Source organism: Labrus bergylta, chromosome 18, assembly GCF_963930695.1.
Source record: "Labrus bergylta chromosome 18, fLabBer1.1, whole genome shotgun sequence".
NCBI classification, from domain to species: Eukaryota; Metazoa; Chordata; class Actinopteri; order Labriformes; family Labridae; genus Labrus; species Labrus bergylta.
The window spans coordinates 22542382-22561335 of NC_089212.1; the positions used below are offsets into that span (position 1 = coordinate 22542382).

General features: G+C 41.7%; 2 protein-coding genes across 2 annotated transcripts; both read left to right on the forward strand.

The window, feature by feature from the left end:
• The first annotated feature begins 214 nt into the window (after window positions 1–214).
• Window positions 215–6055, forward strand: vgll2b (vestigial-like family member 2b). Its single transcript, XM_020642731.3, has 4 exons — window positions 215–579; window positions 1020–1368; window positions 3330–3791; window positions 5135–6055. Exons 1-4 carry the CDS (start codon window positions 493–495, stop codon window positions 5176–5178), a joined length of 942 nt encoding a protein of 313 aa, XP_020498387.1. The 5' UTR covers window positions 215–492; the 3' UTR covers window positions 5179–6055.
• Window positions 6056–13911: 7856 nt separating this feature from the next.
• On the forward strand, window positions 13912–16933 carry ctsl.1 (cathepsin L.1). Its single transcript, XM_020642718.3, has 9 exons — window positions 13912–14063; window positions 14277–14391; window positions 14635–14777; window positions 14905–15102; window positions 15197–15388; window positions 15941–16106; window positions 16188–16293; window positions 16530–16633; window positions 16755–16933. The coding sequence occupies exons 2-8, from the start codon at window positions 14292–14294 to the stop codon at window positions 16627–16629; spliced, it is 1005 nt and encodes a 334-aa protein (XP_020498374.2). The 5' UTR covers window positions 13912–14063; window positions 14277–14291; the 3' UTR covers window positions 16630–16633; window positions 16755–16933.
• Window positions 16934–18954: the final 2021 nt, after the last annotated feature.

The window sequence follows — 18954 nt, forward strand, 5'->3', positions numbered from 1 at the left end:
GTCTCTTATTTTAAACTGATTTACTCTTATACCTTTGACAACAGTCATATTCTTCATTAAGACGTTTTTTTTTTTTTTTTTTTTTTTTTTTTTACATTAAAGGAAACAATCCCTATGCATGCGTCCAATCCTCAGTCCGTAGTGGGAGTGTTGGTGGTGGTGATGTGCGGGGCATGGGGGGGCTGGTAAAGGTGGGAGGGGTTGACACAGAGATGTACAGGACAGGACACACTCATGCTTCACTCCAATAAACCTCACCACATTTTGCTGCTGCAGCTGCTTTGGCGCACACATGGAATAGAACGGTGCGCTCTTCTTCTTCTTCTTCGGTGCGACTATGTCGAGTCTGGAGGTTGCTTTCTCACACTGATCAGCGATCAGTCTACGCTTCTCTTCATCAGAAAAAAAAAAAAACAACAACCCGGAATGTTGTCACTCTCTCTGTCAGCAAGGTCGGTTTTCAGAGAACAGTGAAGACACCGCTCATTTACCATGAGCTGTTTGGATGTTATGTACCCAGCCTATGGACATTACGCACCGTACGCACCGACTGCTCCTGCTTTTATCAATAGCTTACAGGTAGGAAGTGAGAACATTTTTTTCAGTGTCACCGTGATATATCAAAATGTGTTTATGCAATTTTAATGGCGTAAGTGGTGATGGGGTTCAACTGCAAGGTGTTTATTTGGCTAGTTCATGAAGCTTGTGCGTAAAAGCAAACCACCGTATGGAAACACCTTCAGAAAGTATAACTAGCTGCATGTGAACATTTAGAAAATTGTATAGTCTCTACTAATGTGTGTATTTGAAAATGTTTGTTGTGTCTTAATAGACGCTGAAGTCGCGCGACAAAAAAACACCTCATCTTTACGCAGCTCACTTGCTCACACATACCAGCCCGACCACACACAAAGAAAAACATTATGTCAAAATGTCTCAAAGACAGCTCCAGAACTGTCCTCTACAGCACCTGTCATAACCCTATCCCTGCCCCCCCCCCCCCCCCCTCCCCCTCTCAGGCTCCCACAGGTCTGAGCAGAACTTCTCCTCACTGCCGGGATTTTATGGACACTCCCAGGGGTCCTGAAGGGATGTCTGGGGGCCCAGGAACAGGAGGTTCCACTTCCTCATCTTCGTCCAACTCTTCTACTACTTCTTCCTCCTACACGCCCGCAGCTTTGAGGCCAGAGGAAGGCCCTAAGGAGAAGCAGGAGGCCCCAGAGGCAGAGTACCTGAACTCTCGCTGTGTCCTCTTCACATACTACCAGGGAGACATCAGCAGCGTGGTGGACGAGCACTTCTCCAGGGCTCTCAGCACCTACATGGACGGAGAGGGCAAGCGGAGAGCGTCAGACCAACCGGGCACAGGTATACTACACTGTGGATACGTTAAAGCGGCATACAAAATACAGATTCACTTTGTATAATCCTGGATGTGGAAAGACCCTGTATGTGATGAATAGGGTGCCCTTTAATTGGAGACACATCATGCTAAATACAAACATGTTTCGAGGGTGCAAATAAAAAGAAAACCAACATTTATAATTGGTAAACCTATAGAAATGACCTTTTTATAAAATCAATACCTCAAAATCAGAATTTTGTTCAAGTTAAACTGGCTGTAACAAGATGGAATTATCCAAAATTAATTCTAAAAAAATTAGAGTTTAACTGATTGTAGGTCGGCGCTATTATCCTCCCCGACCCCTGCAGTGTCACAATCACCATTTATTTATGGGAACTCAGGTTCAACAGTTGTCTGTGTGGTGACTCGAGCTTGTTTTTTTGAGGCCACACAGGGTGAGCTGACAGTTCTGCAGACTACACAGCAGAGACAGGTGATGTGATCAGGTGACGTGATTGAAGAGCTGCTTGTTGGCACTGTTGTCCCTGGAGAGGTCAGAGTGAAGAGTTCATGAGGTCATGAGGGGTCAGCCAGGGGCTGTTAGGTATCAGAAAGGAGCCTCTTTGACTCTGGTTTGAGAAAAAGATATGGAGAAAAGAAAGAGGACAAACAACCTGTGTAATGTTAGATTTTTCTTTTAAAAGGGTTGTGCTGTGAAAAATTGGGAATCCAAAAATGAACAAAGGCAGCTTCAGATTATCAGGCTTGAAGTTTTTGGCATCTTGTGTGGTATGCTTTGGCACATTGCAACTCATTTATTGATAGTCAGGATCAAACTTCTTTTTTTGCAGCAAAAATCCAAACGTGTCATTTAAAAATCGATTACAGAGACAGAAGTCTCTTTCTAGCAGCAATCTGAAGACATCCCTTGGATATCCATGTATAGCCTCCACTCTCTCCCTCTCTCTGCTGTCGCTGGTAGTTCCTCAGTCCAGTCGTTACTTCTTCATTTCGGCACTAACACAAGCCTCCTGCCTCACAACAGATGCTATGTTTATACATCGTCGTAAGCGCAGAGCCTCGCCGGCGTATCCCCTTCAAACGTCTCCGCGGCTCTGCAGCTCTGACTCTCCTTCCAGCTCTCGCCCCGCAATTGTTGCTCAGTCAGTCAGTCGGCCGCCTGCCTGCCTGTCAGATTTATATACGTGGTGTGGCTGTGGTCTGTGTGTGATAGGGTGCACAGGGAAACACTACCTCTCAGGTTGTCGCATGGTGTCTCTTTTCAGAGGAATATCTAAATATATAAGGATACTGCTAAAAACATATAATGGCCCCGCTGACATTCTGTCAAGGGCGAGGAGAGGGGGGGAGGGGGGAGCAGAGAAAACAACAGGTGGGGGGGTGCAGGAGACAGAAGAGAGGAGTAGAGGGTGCATGACTGTGTGTGTGTGTGTGTGTGTGTGTGTGTGTGTGTGTGTGTGTGTGTGTGTGTGTGTGTGTGTGTGTGTGTGTGTGTGTGTGTTTGTGTGTGTGTGTGTGTGTAGGAGAGGTTTGTGAGACTTTCAGAAGTACTGGGCTGACATGAGAGTGAGAGATGTCACCACAGTGAAGATTTAAGGCTCTGCAGGCCTTGGTCTCCCTCCAGGTCAGAGTGTCTGCCTTATATAGAACTCTATGGATATAGGGACGTCTCTCTTTCTGCCCTTCTCTCGCTTTCCCTCCGTCCACCAGAACATGGCTGTGTTTATTTCTGTGTCTTGTTGGGGGTGAGGGTTGTTGTTGTGTGACAGTATGATCCAATTGGGAAGATATCTGGGCCAGAGGGTGAAAGCAGTCATGTGAGTGACATCAAAGTTTTACCACGCCAAGCCTTTCCATTTGTTTCTATAAATCAAGTGCATCACTAGACACTTGAAGTGCAAGAGTTTGTGCCCTGGTCCTAAATTTAATCACAGTGTGTCCTGCTTTCCCCTTCTCTCGTTAGATACTCCGTCACCCAGCAGTCGACGAAGCTTCCCTCCATCCTTCTGGGATAGTAACTACTCCTCGCCTCAGAGCCGCTCCCACTGCGAGACCAGCGCACCCTCCTATTCCATGGACCCGTACGCGTCAGGGCTGCACCCGGGTCTGCCGCATCCGCACGCTCACCCTCATCCGCACGCACATCCTCACGCTCACCCTCATCACGCCCACCCTCACCCAGCGGAGAGCTGGGGTTACCCTCAGGCCCAAGCCTACGGGCCTCCGCGTCCCCTGCACGAACTGTACTCACCGTCGGCTCTGGAGCCCCACTACGGGCCCCTGCTCATGCCCGCGGTGAGGCCCCCTCACCTACCCACGCTGCAGAGCCACTATGAAGTTAGCAAGCTGGAGCCCACCGCCTCCTGGCACGGCCTGCTGCCGCCGGGAGACGTGAGCCAGACGCTGGCTCTCAACATGGATGCAGGTATACCCACTGAACCATTTCTGCAATCACTGTGTGGAAAAGAGAAATGTTCATTTTTTTTCACAGTGTATAACATACCATCAAGAAACCTGATATGAAAATTGAAAAAAAAAAACTAAAAAACACTCACATGAAGAATAAGACAAAAATCTAGTTCAGATTATTTGTCGTAACAATCTGTCTCTCACAGGAAAAGAAGTCTGCTTATTTATTGCAGATATTGATTCTTTTTTAAACTGTTTTCCGCCCCAACCGAGCTGATTGGCACCAAATTTTACCGAACTCTGGGTGTTGTGCCGGTGACTCCTCCCTACAAACAATTTGAGAAACAAATTCTCTTCGTTGCAAGTGTGAAGTTTATAACATAAAAAAATCAAACTTTAAAGATAAAAGATAAAGATAAACTTTATTGATCCCCCATGGGGGACATTTTTTCGTTACAACAGCTCAAGAAAACAGGAAACAGGAATATAATTATTAAAAATAACAAGAAGTTAAAAATCAAACATATTTACATCAGTTAAATAAAGGGAGAAAAAATACAATAATAGAATAATACATATAACTCCTCCATTTGAGTGACAAACACTCCGTCTGACCCTGGACTATTTCAGCCTGAAAATAAATAAAATAAATAAAATAAAATAAAATAAAATAAAATAAAATAAAATAAAATAAAATAAAATAAAATAAAATAATATAAAATAAAAAAATAAAATAAATAACTGAAAAACTGTAACCTCCACCATAACTCATTATTTATTAAAACTACGATATAATAATGAATAATATGTCCATAATAACAAGGTGCAATATTGAAACAAACAGTCCATCTGACTCTTATTCGTGTAAATATTTCTTGTACCTATTATTGATATCTTACTTACGTTCCTATTCTATTTGATTAATATTTTTATTACTATATTTCCACTGCTATGTTGTATATTTTGGAGCAACTGTAACAATCGAATTTCCCTCTGGGATTAATAAAGTATTTCTGATTCTGATTCTGAAATCATCCAAACTCCTTTGTGCTAAACAATCGGCAAAACATTTGAACCCCGGCCTTCTCCGTTATGAAACTATAGGGAACTTAATAAACACATCTGCAAACTTTTAACCTTTCCATGGTACAATCCCCAGGTAACACGCGCACACTCTTGTGATGTTGAATATCCAAAGCCCCTTCAAACACACATACACACAATGTGCCATCACGCACGGCTCTCTTTCTCTCACCTCTAAAAAAAAAACAGGATGTTTGACTAAAGTAGGCTCCATGACAACCTGTGTTCCCATTGTCCTCATCATTGTTTCCTCGTCTTTCTGTTTTTGTCTCTCAGGCCTCCAGCAGCACAAGAAAGGCAAGGAGCTGTACTGGTTCTAACGAGCCCTTCAGTCACATTGACCAGCCATTACCAGATCCAATTAGTCCCTGGACCTGCTCCGCTATTGAAGCAGCGTGTCCCTTTATCCCCCCCCCTGACACAACACACACTCCACCCCCCCTTTCTGCTCTCTGTTTCACGTTCTCCCCCTGCCAGTACACAGCCTCGCTCCAGGTCGACGTGTGTGCACCATGGAGATAAAGCAGAGAGAGGGAGAGAGGGAGAGAGGGAGAGAAATCTGTGCTGGTTCTCTCTCTCTCCTCCGCTCTCTGTGCCGCCTTGGCGAGGGGGGAGAGCGACGGTGACCTGTTTGGACCGAGAAAGACAGGATCACAACAGACTTTAGCAGCAAAACGGAGAGATAGAAGGAGGAATATGGAGGGACAAGCAGGGATTCCCTCCAATATCCCTGGTTATCTCTGTCTCATGTCCTGTGTCGCTTTCGATCATCATCCACTTATCTGCGTTTCCACAAAATGCAACATGCAGGCGATTAAACAGGAGCAACGATTCTGCTGGTTTCCCTCTCTGTGACTGTCCACACGATGCCCTTATTTTTGGTTGTTATTATATCATTTTGTTCTCTGAAATAAAAGTGTTCTATTTATTGGTGTGTATGTGCATTTCTAAAAGGTGTTTGGTTAGGCCAGTGTTCTGAGATTAACATGTAATCTAGGGAGAGAAGAAGAAGCCAAAACCTTGTGATCCTGGTGAAGTTTCTGTTGTGTTTGAAGGGAGTAGAAAGGAGAAAAAAAAAAGGTCAAAGACATTTGTTTGCTCTGAACAGACTCGAAGATTGTTTTTCTTTTATTTCACTGTGTTCCAATTTTTGTTGCCTTATTTCTCTGTGTCGTTCTCGGATGTTTTGAATTGGACTTTATAATATTTTTTTTTCTTCTGTGTGCCATTTTTTTTTTTTTTTTTCATTTTTGTGCCCAAGAAGATTGTGATGTTAATAAATATTTTTATGGTAATGTATGTCATCTCTTAAATCTCTCCCTTGGATTATTGCATTAACATGACATCCAATCTTGTCTCATTTAAAAGACATTAAAGGAAGAATGTTAAGACTTTTTGATCCAGTAGATGTCGCCCTTGAGCACCAGTATGAAACCAAAACAAAGTTGTGTTTGGCCACACCGCCACTATTCTGAAGCCTCCGCTCTCCTCCAGTGTCACACCTCCAGCCCTGTTCCCGCCCCATGTTGCACGAAGAAGTTATCAAATAGAATGCACCATAATTAAGCCCCATTAAAGGCTTTATATGCGATTTTTTAATCCAGCAGATGTCGCCCTTGAGCACCAGCATGAAACCAAAACAACTCGCGCTGCATTGTTGTGTTAGCATGCTAATGCTAGCGATCTTTATTGTGCTGGTATCTTTACACTGCATGTAAATTTACCTGAAATGAGCGTGATCTAGAAACACAGTTAAGCAGTGAGTACAGTATGTTATTCTTCTTTTCTCTAGTCCCTCAATTAAACAACTTTTATACTCGAGGGGAGGAGTCAGCCGGCCGTCCGGGCGATGTAAACAAACTGAAGATAGGACTCTGAAAACTCTGAAAGCATCACAGACAGTGGGACTCGGGTGTTACACCCATTGTAGACAGTCATGACTCACGGAGTTATTTTCAGAGGATATACTTGATTTATATTATATTTAAGTGTGAAAAATCACATAGAAAGCCTTTAAGCACAAGCAGTGGACAAAATTGCCATTGGCTCAAGCTGCATTTGCCTGTGTCCTGCATTGTTGTGTTAGCATGCTAATGTTAGCACACTTTAGTTAGCTTTTAGCTTCCCAATGTATGTAACTTTACACGGAATGACTGTGATCTAAAAGCACTTACATGACACTCAAACAGGCAGTGAGTATGTTATTCTTCTTTTCTCTAGTCCTTGACTAAAACAGCTTTAGCCTCTATGAATGGGACGGAGCCTTCCATGTAAACATTGCAGACAGTCATGACTCAGAGAGACATTTACAGAGGATAAACTCGATTTCCTACATATTTAAAGATTTATTTTTGGGCTTTTTGTGGCTTAAAAGGAGAGACAGGACAGTGGATAGAGTTGGAAATCATGGAGAGTGAGAAGGGAATGACATGCGGGAAAGGAGCCACAGGTTGGATTTGAACCTGGGCTGCCTGCTTGGAGGTCTACAGCCTCCACATGAGGGGCGCGTGCACTAACCACTGTGCCACCAGTGCCACCAGATTTCCTACAAATTTATGTGTCAGATGTTGCACATTCTTCCTTTAAGCAAGAGAGCAAATAATACTTACTCATAAATAGTCATGTTAGTTTCTATTATAAGCAGAAACTTAATAAAACACTTTTAGATCACCCTCTAATTCACACTGTCGTATTGTGCGTGTAGATATTTACAGCAGCTGTGTTGCAGTAGCACACAGAGCCAGATGTGTTTAAGATTACACTTTGCGACGTGTCTTATTCAAAAGGCTTTCCGTTTGAATTCCTGCCTGCATTCACACTTTGTCACCTATAAAGTGGGAATGACTGGTGAATGCCGGCAATGTGTAACCAGAGAGGAGGACAGCCATCCCAGCTATGCACCAAATGTTGCTGTGTTATTGATCCGATAATCACATTATGTGCTAAGGTATGCCAGTTTGATCCACTGTCACAATTTAGCGGCTGTTATGCGTGACCCCCCTTTGCAGAGAGCAGCCAACTATGTGATTGGCTCTAAGCTGAGGAAACATGTAGAGTAATGAAATTAGACGAGTTCACCGGGGATGACGTTCCTTTCACTCTCCTGTGCCAAGCGTCTTACGGCCGTTTCACACGAGTATTGTCACTGGACCTGAGGGTTTTCTTCACACACTAACATTTCAATAAACTCTACACAGCTTTAATGCTAACCTGACAACCTACAGCTTTAATGCTAACCTGACAACCTACAGCTTTAATGCTAACCTGACAACCATCACACTGAAATAAGTTTTGGGGAAGAAACTCACTTTTACACAAATGAAGTCATGATGGTGGTGACCATGACAGTTATATGAACCAATCTCTGGGAGCATCTTTACACCTTTAAGTGAAGCTTATGGAAATGCTGCCATCTGCTGGTTTGTTTCTTGTAATGCAAATGCCAACTGAGAGAGCACCATTTTTTTTCCAAAACTCCACAATGACCAGTAGTGACAGCAGCAACGACTCTAAAAGAGAGATTCTGCTCTGCAAAGGTATACAGCAAGATATGGAATGATCTGAATCAGTGATGTGTCTGTATGGAAATCTGTATGACAGATATAAAGGTTATAATCTATTTATATTGTGCTCTTCTTGGTTAACATCTAAATCTTATTTTAAAGGGTTTTAATGTAAGAATAATAACTTTGTTTATATAGCACTTTTAAAAACACAGGTTTTTAAAGAAGATTTAAGAAACTTAAAAAGTAAAAAGAAAGTAGAAATAGAACAGTAATAAAAGAGGAGCAATAGAAACAAGTATGATACAAAAAAATAGTAATAATGAAAAAATATAGATTAATATACAAAGTTAGTAAGATAAAAAATGACTAAATTAGAACACACAAATTAATAATATAAGAGCAGTTAAAGGAGATTAAGCAGTTACTTGCGATAAAGGCATATTTAAAGAGACGGTACAAACAACAAAAGGGAACAAGAGTTGTGAAAGCAGCAGAAGGAAATTGAGGATAACATTTTTAAAAGAAATAGTAAGAGATAAGACAACATTAAGAAGTAAAAGAGGATTAAAATTGTGAAGACAGCTTTACACGTGCTTGTCAGCTAATTCAATTCAATTCAACCTTTATTTATACTCGAAAGATCATTTACAATGACTTCGAGTCATTACAGAAATAATTAGAAAACAGACATTAAATCAAAAAGAAAAACAGGGGACACATAATACAAGACTGCTAAAATCAGTCTACAAAAGTCTAAAATGTATTAAGATAATTAAGCGAGTACAAAACTGCAATAAAAAAACACACTCAGCTTGGGGCTGACTGATAGTTGGGGACAAGAGTAGCTCAGGGAAGTCCAAAAAATAAAACACTTTAAATGAGATTTCCCATATGGTACTTCCCTCTGTAACCTACAGAGGAGTTTGCTTAGGGGAAATCAGGGGTTTGAACAGTCTGGGGAGTTAACCAACACTTCCTGTGAACAGCTGATCTGGTCAGCTGTGGTGTTGACACATTGCGTCATCATTTACAGTAAATCTAAACCTTAGATGCTCATGTGACATGGCTGCAGATGGCAATTAAAAAAAAACATTTAATACATTGTAAGGGGGAACACGCCATTATTAAAAAGTCAGTTTGAGAAATGTTTGTTTCTTATATTTAAAAAAAAAAGAAAAAAGGTGCTCTGCCTCTGCGCACGGCCTGTCAGCACCTGTTTGTTTAGCTTTCCTCCTCTCTAGATCCTTGCTTGTGTTGTTCTTACTCCCTGATGTTCGGTGCTTTGGATAAAAGTGTCTGCTAAAAGAATTGTATATTTACAAGCTGCACATAATCAAAATGTCATATTTGCCTTTGAGGATTTTATGATCGAATCAAAGCTGAAATGACAACTTCTTTTATTGTCTTTCCATCTTCATTTAATTCTGAGATATTCACTTGTAATGTGTTTATAACCCGACACTCAGACTGTTTCCAGACTGTAAAAACAATTGTTTTATTTGCCTTCATTTCAGACACATTGGGTAACCTTGGACATCCCTAACCCTAAACCTCCAGATCTAAAGCCAAACTGTTTTGGCGGTCATGTGCAAGCTGAGGTTGACAAAAAAAAAAAAAAAAAAAAAAAACTTACTGGCAAGCATCCAAAAAATGTGCTGCACTATTTTGAAGGTGTGGGATTTGTGTGTGTGGGGTGACTTAGTTTATTTTTTCCTTTGTGGAACTTGTCAACATGAGAAAAGAGAAAATGCATGCCAAACAAGAACGAACACACACACACACACACACACACTGATCTCATGACCCCAGCTTGTCACTTGACTGTTGTTGTAAATGTTTTATTGTTTGCAAGGTACATCACAAACTTTATGTCTATAATATAAAGGTGCATTTGACTTCTTAGTTTCACCTATAAAAACTCCCTCACTACTACCAACCTGCTCGCTCACTGACTTATAAAAAACCAACAGTAATTGCACAAAAAAAAGCTCTGAAGGATTACACATTAAATCCTGTCTCGGGTTTAAGACTCCTAAATCACTATTTCGTTAGGTTGACGGAAAGTTAGACTGAGACGGGATTTCCAGCATGATGGCTGCTGCCGATGAGCCTCCGGAGCCCCCTGCAGGAACAGGTGTCTGACGTCACTCAGGCTTAGTCCGTTAATATTTACAGCCTGTGGGAATGATGGGTGGTGTGGGACAGGAGCCACAGGTTGGACCTGAACCCAGGACGCCCTCCTTGATGACCACAGCTCCTGTTCATGTGGTGCCCAAAATAACCACTAATCCACTGACACCTCAACAGCCACTTTTTTGAGGGGAAATATTTTTCTTAAAACTGCACAACAGTCAGTCTAACTGGTACCTTGAATTACTTTTAAAATTTAAGATTTTCTTCAAAAAAAAATATGTCCATGATGTGACCCAAAAGACAAGCTACATCATGTGGACTCTTGCTTGGGTTTCAAATGTCTATAAGCACGCTTCATGATCACCTAAAGCCATGCATGTGTTGTATTATGATGTTATGTCCAAGAGGTAACCGTGCTTAGGCCTGGTTAGTCCTGGAGCTTTAGCACGGTACAGGGCAACATGGACCTAGTTACTGTAAACACACTGGCGTTAATGCCACTGGGAAGCAATCAGGGCTTCAGTGTCTTGCCCTAATGACACTTTAATACAGTGGTACTCAGCCTGGTTAGACTTAAGAGCCACATTGACCAAAAACTATTTCTGCAAGAGCCATAATCAGAAAACCTCTTTCTTTCCTAAAATATGTGTTAGGAAACACAGTGACATGACGTGCAAAGGATAATTTCTGCTGACAAAGTTTCCCTTTTTTTTAAATAATTACTTTGGCTTTTTTTTCTCCAAGAGGGACCTGAAAGAGCCACAACTAGTCCCAAGTGAGCCACATGTGGCTCGAGAGCCTCAGGTTGCGTATCACTGCTTTAAAGGCTTTATATGAGATTTTTCACACTTAAATGTAATAAAAATCAAGTATATCCTCTGACAATAACTCCGTGAGTCATGACTGTCTACAATGGGTGTAACACCCGAGTCCCACTGTCTGTGATGTTTTCAGAGTTTTCAGAGTCCTATCTTCACTTTGTTTACATCGCCTGGACGGCCGGCTGACTCCTCCCCTCACGTATAAAATTTGTTTAATTGAGGGACTAGAGAAAAGAAGAATAACATACTGTACTCACTGCTTAACTGTGTTTCTAGATCACACTCATTTCAGGTAAATTTACATGCAGTGTGAAGATACCAGCAGAATAAAGATCGCTAGCATTAGCATGCTAACACAACAATGCAGCGCGAGTTGTTTTGGTTTCATGCTGGTGCTCAAGAGCGACACCTGCTGGATCAAAAAATCGCATATAAAGCCTTTAATATGTCAACTGCAGGAGCTGGGATGGAACCTGTAACCTTCCCATTGAAAGAGGAACCGACTCTACCACCGAGCTGCAGCCACTTGAGGCTCAAAGGTGTAAATGTATCCAAACATGTCAAGTCAAAAGCAAAGATTAGAGAAAATTTGAAGAAAAATAACTATGAATTTAAATCTTTCATCATCATAAATCTCTGCTTGTCTCTCCAGATTCATGTCCTGTCACTTTGGAGTGGTCCAAAGCTGAATCGGGAACAATTGGACTGAACAGCATTAATGCATACAGTGTCAATATGTGTTCTTCTTTTGATTTCCAGTTTTTTTCCCAGTGTTATAAGAAGGCAAATCATTTTCACCGCGTGTACAGGAAGGAACCAAAACACAGTCGACTGTGTCAAACTGTGCGCAGAAATTCAAAAACATGACACGAGGTGACAAGAGTTTAATGACATCTGTAAACTTTTAGCTGAGCTCTCACTTCTTTTCCTCCCGCGTCTTTATGGGTTTAAGTGTTGCCATGGCACGAAAGCCTTGTGACAGACAGACAAATAGTCAAACAGATGAATGGGCAAACAGGATGACAAAGCAAGAAAACAGCCAGACAACCATCAAATCAGCCAAAAATGATGCTTCAACAACAGAACACAGATGATAATTTGGGTTGTCATCCTTCTCATTAAAACGACAAATATTAAATTCCCAGAACCAGTTCTGACTGTTCCCCTTGTTATTCAGTCTCCTTTTGTTTTATTCGGTTGGTAAATACCATTTATACCCGTGTTCCTGACAATGACAGATGGGTACATTCTGCAGGCGAGTTGAAAACAGGATGTGTGCATGGAAAGGAAGTCTCCAACGCGTAGCCGATGGAAATTCTCATGAATCATAAATCAGTCGATATGAAAAGAAACGAAAGAAAAGGTTTGATTCATCACAATGTGTGTGAAAATGTTTTTTTTGTAGATTATTTAACACCTTTTTCAATTTTTACGACAACCCGTTTGAGCCAAGATGACAAGCAAATGTACCATATTACTTCAATTAATACCCCGCTACAATACTATAAGATGAGCCTGCCTTAAATCAGCGACAGGCGTCAATATGAGACGGGCCTTTAATTAGTTTAAAAAAACGGAACAGGTGCAAAGCAAAGATAAGAAAGACTATAAAAACATAAATATAGAAGAAGACATACATTAACAATCCCAGAAGGGGAAATTCAATTTTACACTCTGTTGTTGAACATGCTACACACACATAGCCTGAAATACACACAACAGAAAGAATATTTTAATGTGTTGAAAATGAGGATATCAACACATTTTTTTTAAAATTTCAAATCAATGGTTTGATCTTAGTTTGTAAGACAGCCCGCCCATACCAACCTGCTGCACTGTGGGGGGAGAGAGAGGGAGACACCCTTGTTGTTATAGTTTGGATCAGCAAACTAATCGACACTCAATGCAAAGGAGCCTCTTATCGAGACATGGAGCAAGTAAAAGAGATTGGGCATTAAATTGGGACAGGCTTCTATTTGAGGTTTTACGGTATTTGAACATTTTTTGTTTCATCTTAAAAAAAATATGTAACAGGAAGTCTAATGTGGAGGAGCTGTTTAAAGAGGCACAGCCAGGGTTACATAACTTTTAAAAAAAAGAACCCTCATCATTCATGTTAATCAAACTGTGTGTGATTCTGTGTCAGCGAAAGTGCCGCCTACATTTCAGAGAAAATAAGAACAGAAAAACATTTGCTTCCTACACATTTTCCAGTTCGGCTTCATGACAGAGGTCAAATTTTTAAGAAAAAGGTGGGTGGCTGTGCACATTAGGCATTAGTTGTTGTTGCTGGATCTTTTAGTGTCTGTTTTGTTTTTCTCCATCAGTAGGGATCACCATCAGTATGAGACAGAAATCAGGACATTCTTCATAGTGGGGGGGGGTTTCCACACATCCTGAGGTCACTGGATAATTCCTCACCACCAAACTGCTTAGTCACTCATATCCTAAACATAAAAAACACAGCGGTTCAGAAGAGTAATTCATGAGCTTGACGCTGACATACGTTTCCCAAAAAGAATGGCATCATGAGAACTTCTCATAATGAATAACCCTCCTTCCTTTTTTGTAATCATTGACTCCCTTTTTTTCTTCTTCTCACTTAACAAGCGGCTGACATCCACCTGACTGGACACACTGTAGGTCATAACTGCACTCAGCTATATAAGAGAGCGTCTCTGACACAGGCCGACATCACCTGCAGGTGCTAAAAACCTCAACCATCACAACCCACACCGACAAAAGGTAAGCACACGCACACGCACCCACACACACTGCAGGAGCTCGCATGCAAAGATAAGACGAGGCAGAAATCGAGAGAGATGAAAGCGATTCATATACAATGCATACATGTGACATCGTTCGAGACGCAAAACTGAAGTGAAAGAGTTTCAGTTCAACCTGCGTGGTTTCCTGCGAGTCACAAAGGGATCTGTGTGTGTTTGTTCTCCCTGCCAGTGTGTGTCAGTCAGGATGAAGCTGCTGCTGGTTGTTGCTGCTGCTCTGGCTGTGGCCAGCTCTGCCAGGATCTCCCTGGAGGACCTCGAGTTCCACGCTTGGAAACTCAAGTTTGGTAAGAAACAAAGAAACATATTTGTGGTCTCTTCTCGTATAGTAGATCTTGATCGGTTTCCTTCCTGTGTGGCTTGAAAATGGAGTGTGAGCTGCACCGATCATCAGAAAGGGATTCCTAATCAGCCGACATTTTTAGAAATGTACTAGATTGTGCGCAAATCCAGGATGGTGTTATCACTGTAAATTAAATTAAATAAAAGAATCATTTTCATTCAAATGATTTCTCTTCACTGGTTTTCAGGAAGGACCTACCACTCTCCTTCAGAGGAGGCTAACCGCAGGCAAATCTGGCTCAACAATCGCAGAGTGGTGCTGGTGCACAACATTATGGCCGACCAGGGCATCAAGTCCTACCGCCTTGGCATGACCTACTTTGCTGACATGGTAAACACACAAAAAAAAGACAGAAATCTTGCCCTTTTCTTTCATCGTTTAGCTTTTACCTTTCATCCGAACAACAAACAAAACTCGGCTTACAAGACAGTCTGAGTTGTTGTCTTTTCCACTATAGGAAAACCAGGAGTACAAACACCTGATCTCCCAGGGCTGCTTGCACGCTTTCAACGCCTCCGTGCCTCGCGGTGGCTCCACCTTCCTCCGCCTGTCTCAGGTCACCGACCTGCCCAACAGCGTCGACTGGAGAGACAAGGGATATGTGACTGACATCAAGGACCAGAAGCAGTGTGGCTCCTGCTGGGCCTTCAGTACAGTATGTACAACAATAACACCTTATCTTTTTTTTATGATGCAGGAGACTTGAATTCTCTGTGTTCTGGATTCTAATGGATGAATTTCTGTGTTAGACCGGCTCTCTGGAGGGTCAGACCTTCAGGAAGACTGGAAAGCTGGTGTCTCTGAGCGAGCAGCAGCTGGTCGACTGCTCGGGCGACTATGGCAACATGGGCTGCGACGGAGGCCTCATGGACAACGCCTTCAAGTACATCCAGGCCAACGGAGGCATCGACACAGAGGATTCCTATCCTTATGAAGCCGAGGTGAGAGGAATTTTCTTTTTATTTGCACTGTTGAAAATGTGTCTTTTGGAATGATAATGATAAAAAAAAAAGCAGAGTTGGAGACACAAATGAACTCATTCAGTTCTAGGAATGAGAGGCCTCAGTGTAAGAGATGAATAATACTGCCATCTTGTGGACAAAATATATAATGGCCCCAAAAACCCTGAAAGACTCAACTCAACTATTGGCAATTATCTTTGCGACAAGAAAATAAAAGGACAGCAGAACCAAACAGTAAAAAGACAAAAGTACATAGCTAACACGGTGGAAATGCAAAATGCAAGAGGCACTGAACATTGACTGAGGCTCACAGCAGCTTTCATCAAAATAAAGTGCAGAGTCCACATGAAATATAAGCAGCTCACTGTTAGGTATACATCACTGGAAGAAGATTCAAAAGTGCACTTTCAGCCTTGTGTCAATCTCTCCAAATGTATTTTCTAAATCTTTAGCACTTTTGGAAAAACGATTTGTTCTCTTGTATCTTTTGCACATTTTGCTGAATTGTGAAATATCATCTCTCTCGATCAGGATGGCCAGTGCCGTTACAACCCCGCCAACATCGGAGCCGAATGCACCGGCTACGTGGACGTGAAAGAAGGCGATGAAGGTGCCCTGAAAGAAGCGGTGGCCACCATCGGGCCTGTGTCCGTGGGCATTGATGCCTCCCAGATGTCCTTCCAGCTCTATGAATCAGGTGAAGGAGAACGTCCTCATATTGAAGAAACGAGCAAATCCTTTGACTTGTTTTTGTAACTGTACCGATCTGTGTTTGCAGGAGTGTACGATGAGCCCGACTGCAGCAGCACAGAGCTGGATCACGGCGTCCTGGCTGTGGGTTACGGCACTGACACCGGAAAGGACTACTGGCTGGTTAAGAACAGGTAAAACTAAATTAAAGATCTTGCTCCTTTGTTCCCCTCACAGTCCTTTGCAGAACAATGCAGACAAAAAGCTAAGTTTCTGTTTCCACAGGCAGCTTATTTATAGCCGCTATAATGAAGTGAAACCCAAACTACCACTTACATGAACTCTCACATTTGTTTCCCTTAGCTATCTCTTCATTTCTTTACACACATTTGCAGAGTTTACTTTGGTTCTAATGTCTGTGTTTCTGCAGCTGGGGTCTGAGCTGGGGAGACAAGGGATACATCATGATGTCCAGGAACAAAGACAACCAGTGTGGCATTGCTACCGCAGCTAGCTACCCTCTGGTCTGAGCAGGTGAGGTCAAACTTTAGATTAGCTCTCCTCCTTTCCCCTAATGTGCTTTGACAGTCTGTGTGCATCTGTTTATTCAGGTCCACTAACTGGCTGTTTATTTTCATGTTTTTTTTTTTTCCAGGTCCAAGACTTCCCTCAGCAACACATCATTTACTTTAATTTCATCAATGAAAAGAATTAAGTTATGGATCAAAATGCCTGTGTAAGTTAGGACCTGATGCACTTTTAATAAAAGCACTATTTTTTCATGAAGATTGTAAATAAATGTAAAGAAATAAAACGTTTCACAAAAAAAAAAATGCAATGTGTTGCTTGTGTATGTTCAACCGCACTGATGTTCAGTATCGTCACAGAAGAAGAAGTGAAGCGTTCGATGGTTTGGACATCAGTCCTCCGCGACTGTCCAACATCTGAGCTAATCATGCAAGAATTATTTGACGGGTTTCTGTAACATTCTGGTACTTATGTAACCGGTGGATTTCTGCGTTGTGTTTTGCGGTCAAATGTTGCTGTGACACCGGGATTTTTACTCGTCTCTTTTTTTAAGGGGGAAACATAGACAAAACTCTGTTTCAATGTCTCAGTCCGCTCCAGATCCTACACCGATAAAATAATAGTACGTAAAGTATGTTAGCTTGATGCCTAGCTTAAATTGCTGTGCACGGCAAAGCTAGGCTCCATGGAAAATAAAATAACAATAAATTTAGTTTTTCAAATCAATATACCAACAGCTAACAAAAGACTATTAAAAATTCTGAAGAACATACATATACACAAAATAATACAATAATTAAAGGATGGAAGGGAATCCCACAGGGAGGGCAGAGGGGAGGCGGCAAAACGACAACGTAATAATAACCAAAGAAGAAGAAAACAAAGGAAGAAGGGGCTGCGGACTACAAAATAAGACATAACAGACAATTAGCAGGTAATTTTTTTGTGTGATTATTAAAACAAACAGTGAAATATGCACTCACATATTCGACCCTGTTACACTTACATGGTTCCCACAGAATAAAGCCGCACTGCATCCTGTAGCGTCAGTTAAATTGAAGTAGCATCACATTTTGAAGTGAAAAGTTAGTCAGAGTTAAGGGGCGGTGGTAGCAAAGTGGTCAGTGTGCACGCCACATGTATGGAGGCAATAGTCCTCGGAGCAGGCGGCCCAGGTTTATTTATTTAATTAGCACGTTAAACACAACACAGTTGATCCAAAGTGCTGAATATTGCAGAAACAAAGCATTAGAAAGTAACAGACAAGAACAACAACAAAAAAAAGAAAAGAACAAGAGACAGTTAATTCCAGTGTAACACAAGACTAACACAGCTGTGGGTTTTTGTGCTTGACGGGTTACTGAACATTAAAGGCAATTGAGTATAAATATGTCTTAAGGCGAGTTTTAAAAACACCAATAGTGTGAGAGAGACGGATGTCTGGGGGCAAAGAGTTCCACAGTTTTGGTCCTGCAATAGAAAAAGCCCGATCCCCATTTGCACCTTGTCCTGGATTTAGGCGGTGACAGAAGGTGCTGATGACCTAAGATCTCTCACCGGCTGATATGGGGACAGGAGTTATAGAATAGAATAGAATAGAATTACCTTATTGATCCCAAAGTTCTGAGAGGTAGGTGGGGGGCAAGACCATTTAATGCCTTAAACACAGTCAGGAGTATTTTAAAAATCAATCCGCAGCTTGACTGGCAAATACACGGGCCAGACATGGCTGTGATGTCTGTGTGTGAGTCTCCTCCTCCTTATTGTCAGACTTTGAGACGATCTCAGTATCCAGGAAGTTTTTTAACGCCATGAGATTCTCACTTGAGGTTTACTTTTTGAGAAGAGAACAAGGACCAAACTAAAAAAATGGTTCTGATCTTTGAAGTTGATCCTTTGCACAGTGTTTTTAATGAGACAGAAGCTCCTTCAGTGAGCGACTAGTGATGCCTTAAAGTTCTGCTGAACGACTCAGAAGGGCCTTCGTTTGTTCCAGCAGCAGTCAGATATTTTAAATGAACATTTTTAGCTGCGTCTCTGATTCAAGGCTGTAAATTATGTCTGAAATGGATTTATTAGTGTTTGTTATTGCTGTACTTGTTGTGTTTTGTCTAAATTGTTTGTTGTGTGTATGAACAGACGAAGTATCAAAATGAGTTTCAGGATGAGGAGAGTAGCTGCAGCTCTCTGCACTGCACATTTTCAAAGTGTTTGAAACCAGCAGAGGGAAAGTTGTAACAATACATTGTGCTAAAAACATAAAAGGGGCTTTTAACATTATAAATATACAAGCTTCAGTCGTAGATCTTTTTTAGATGTGTTCGCTT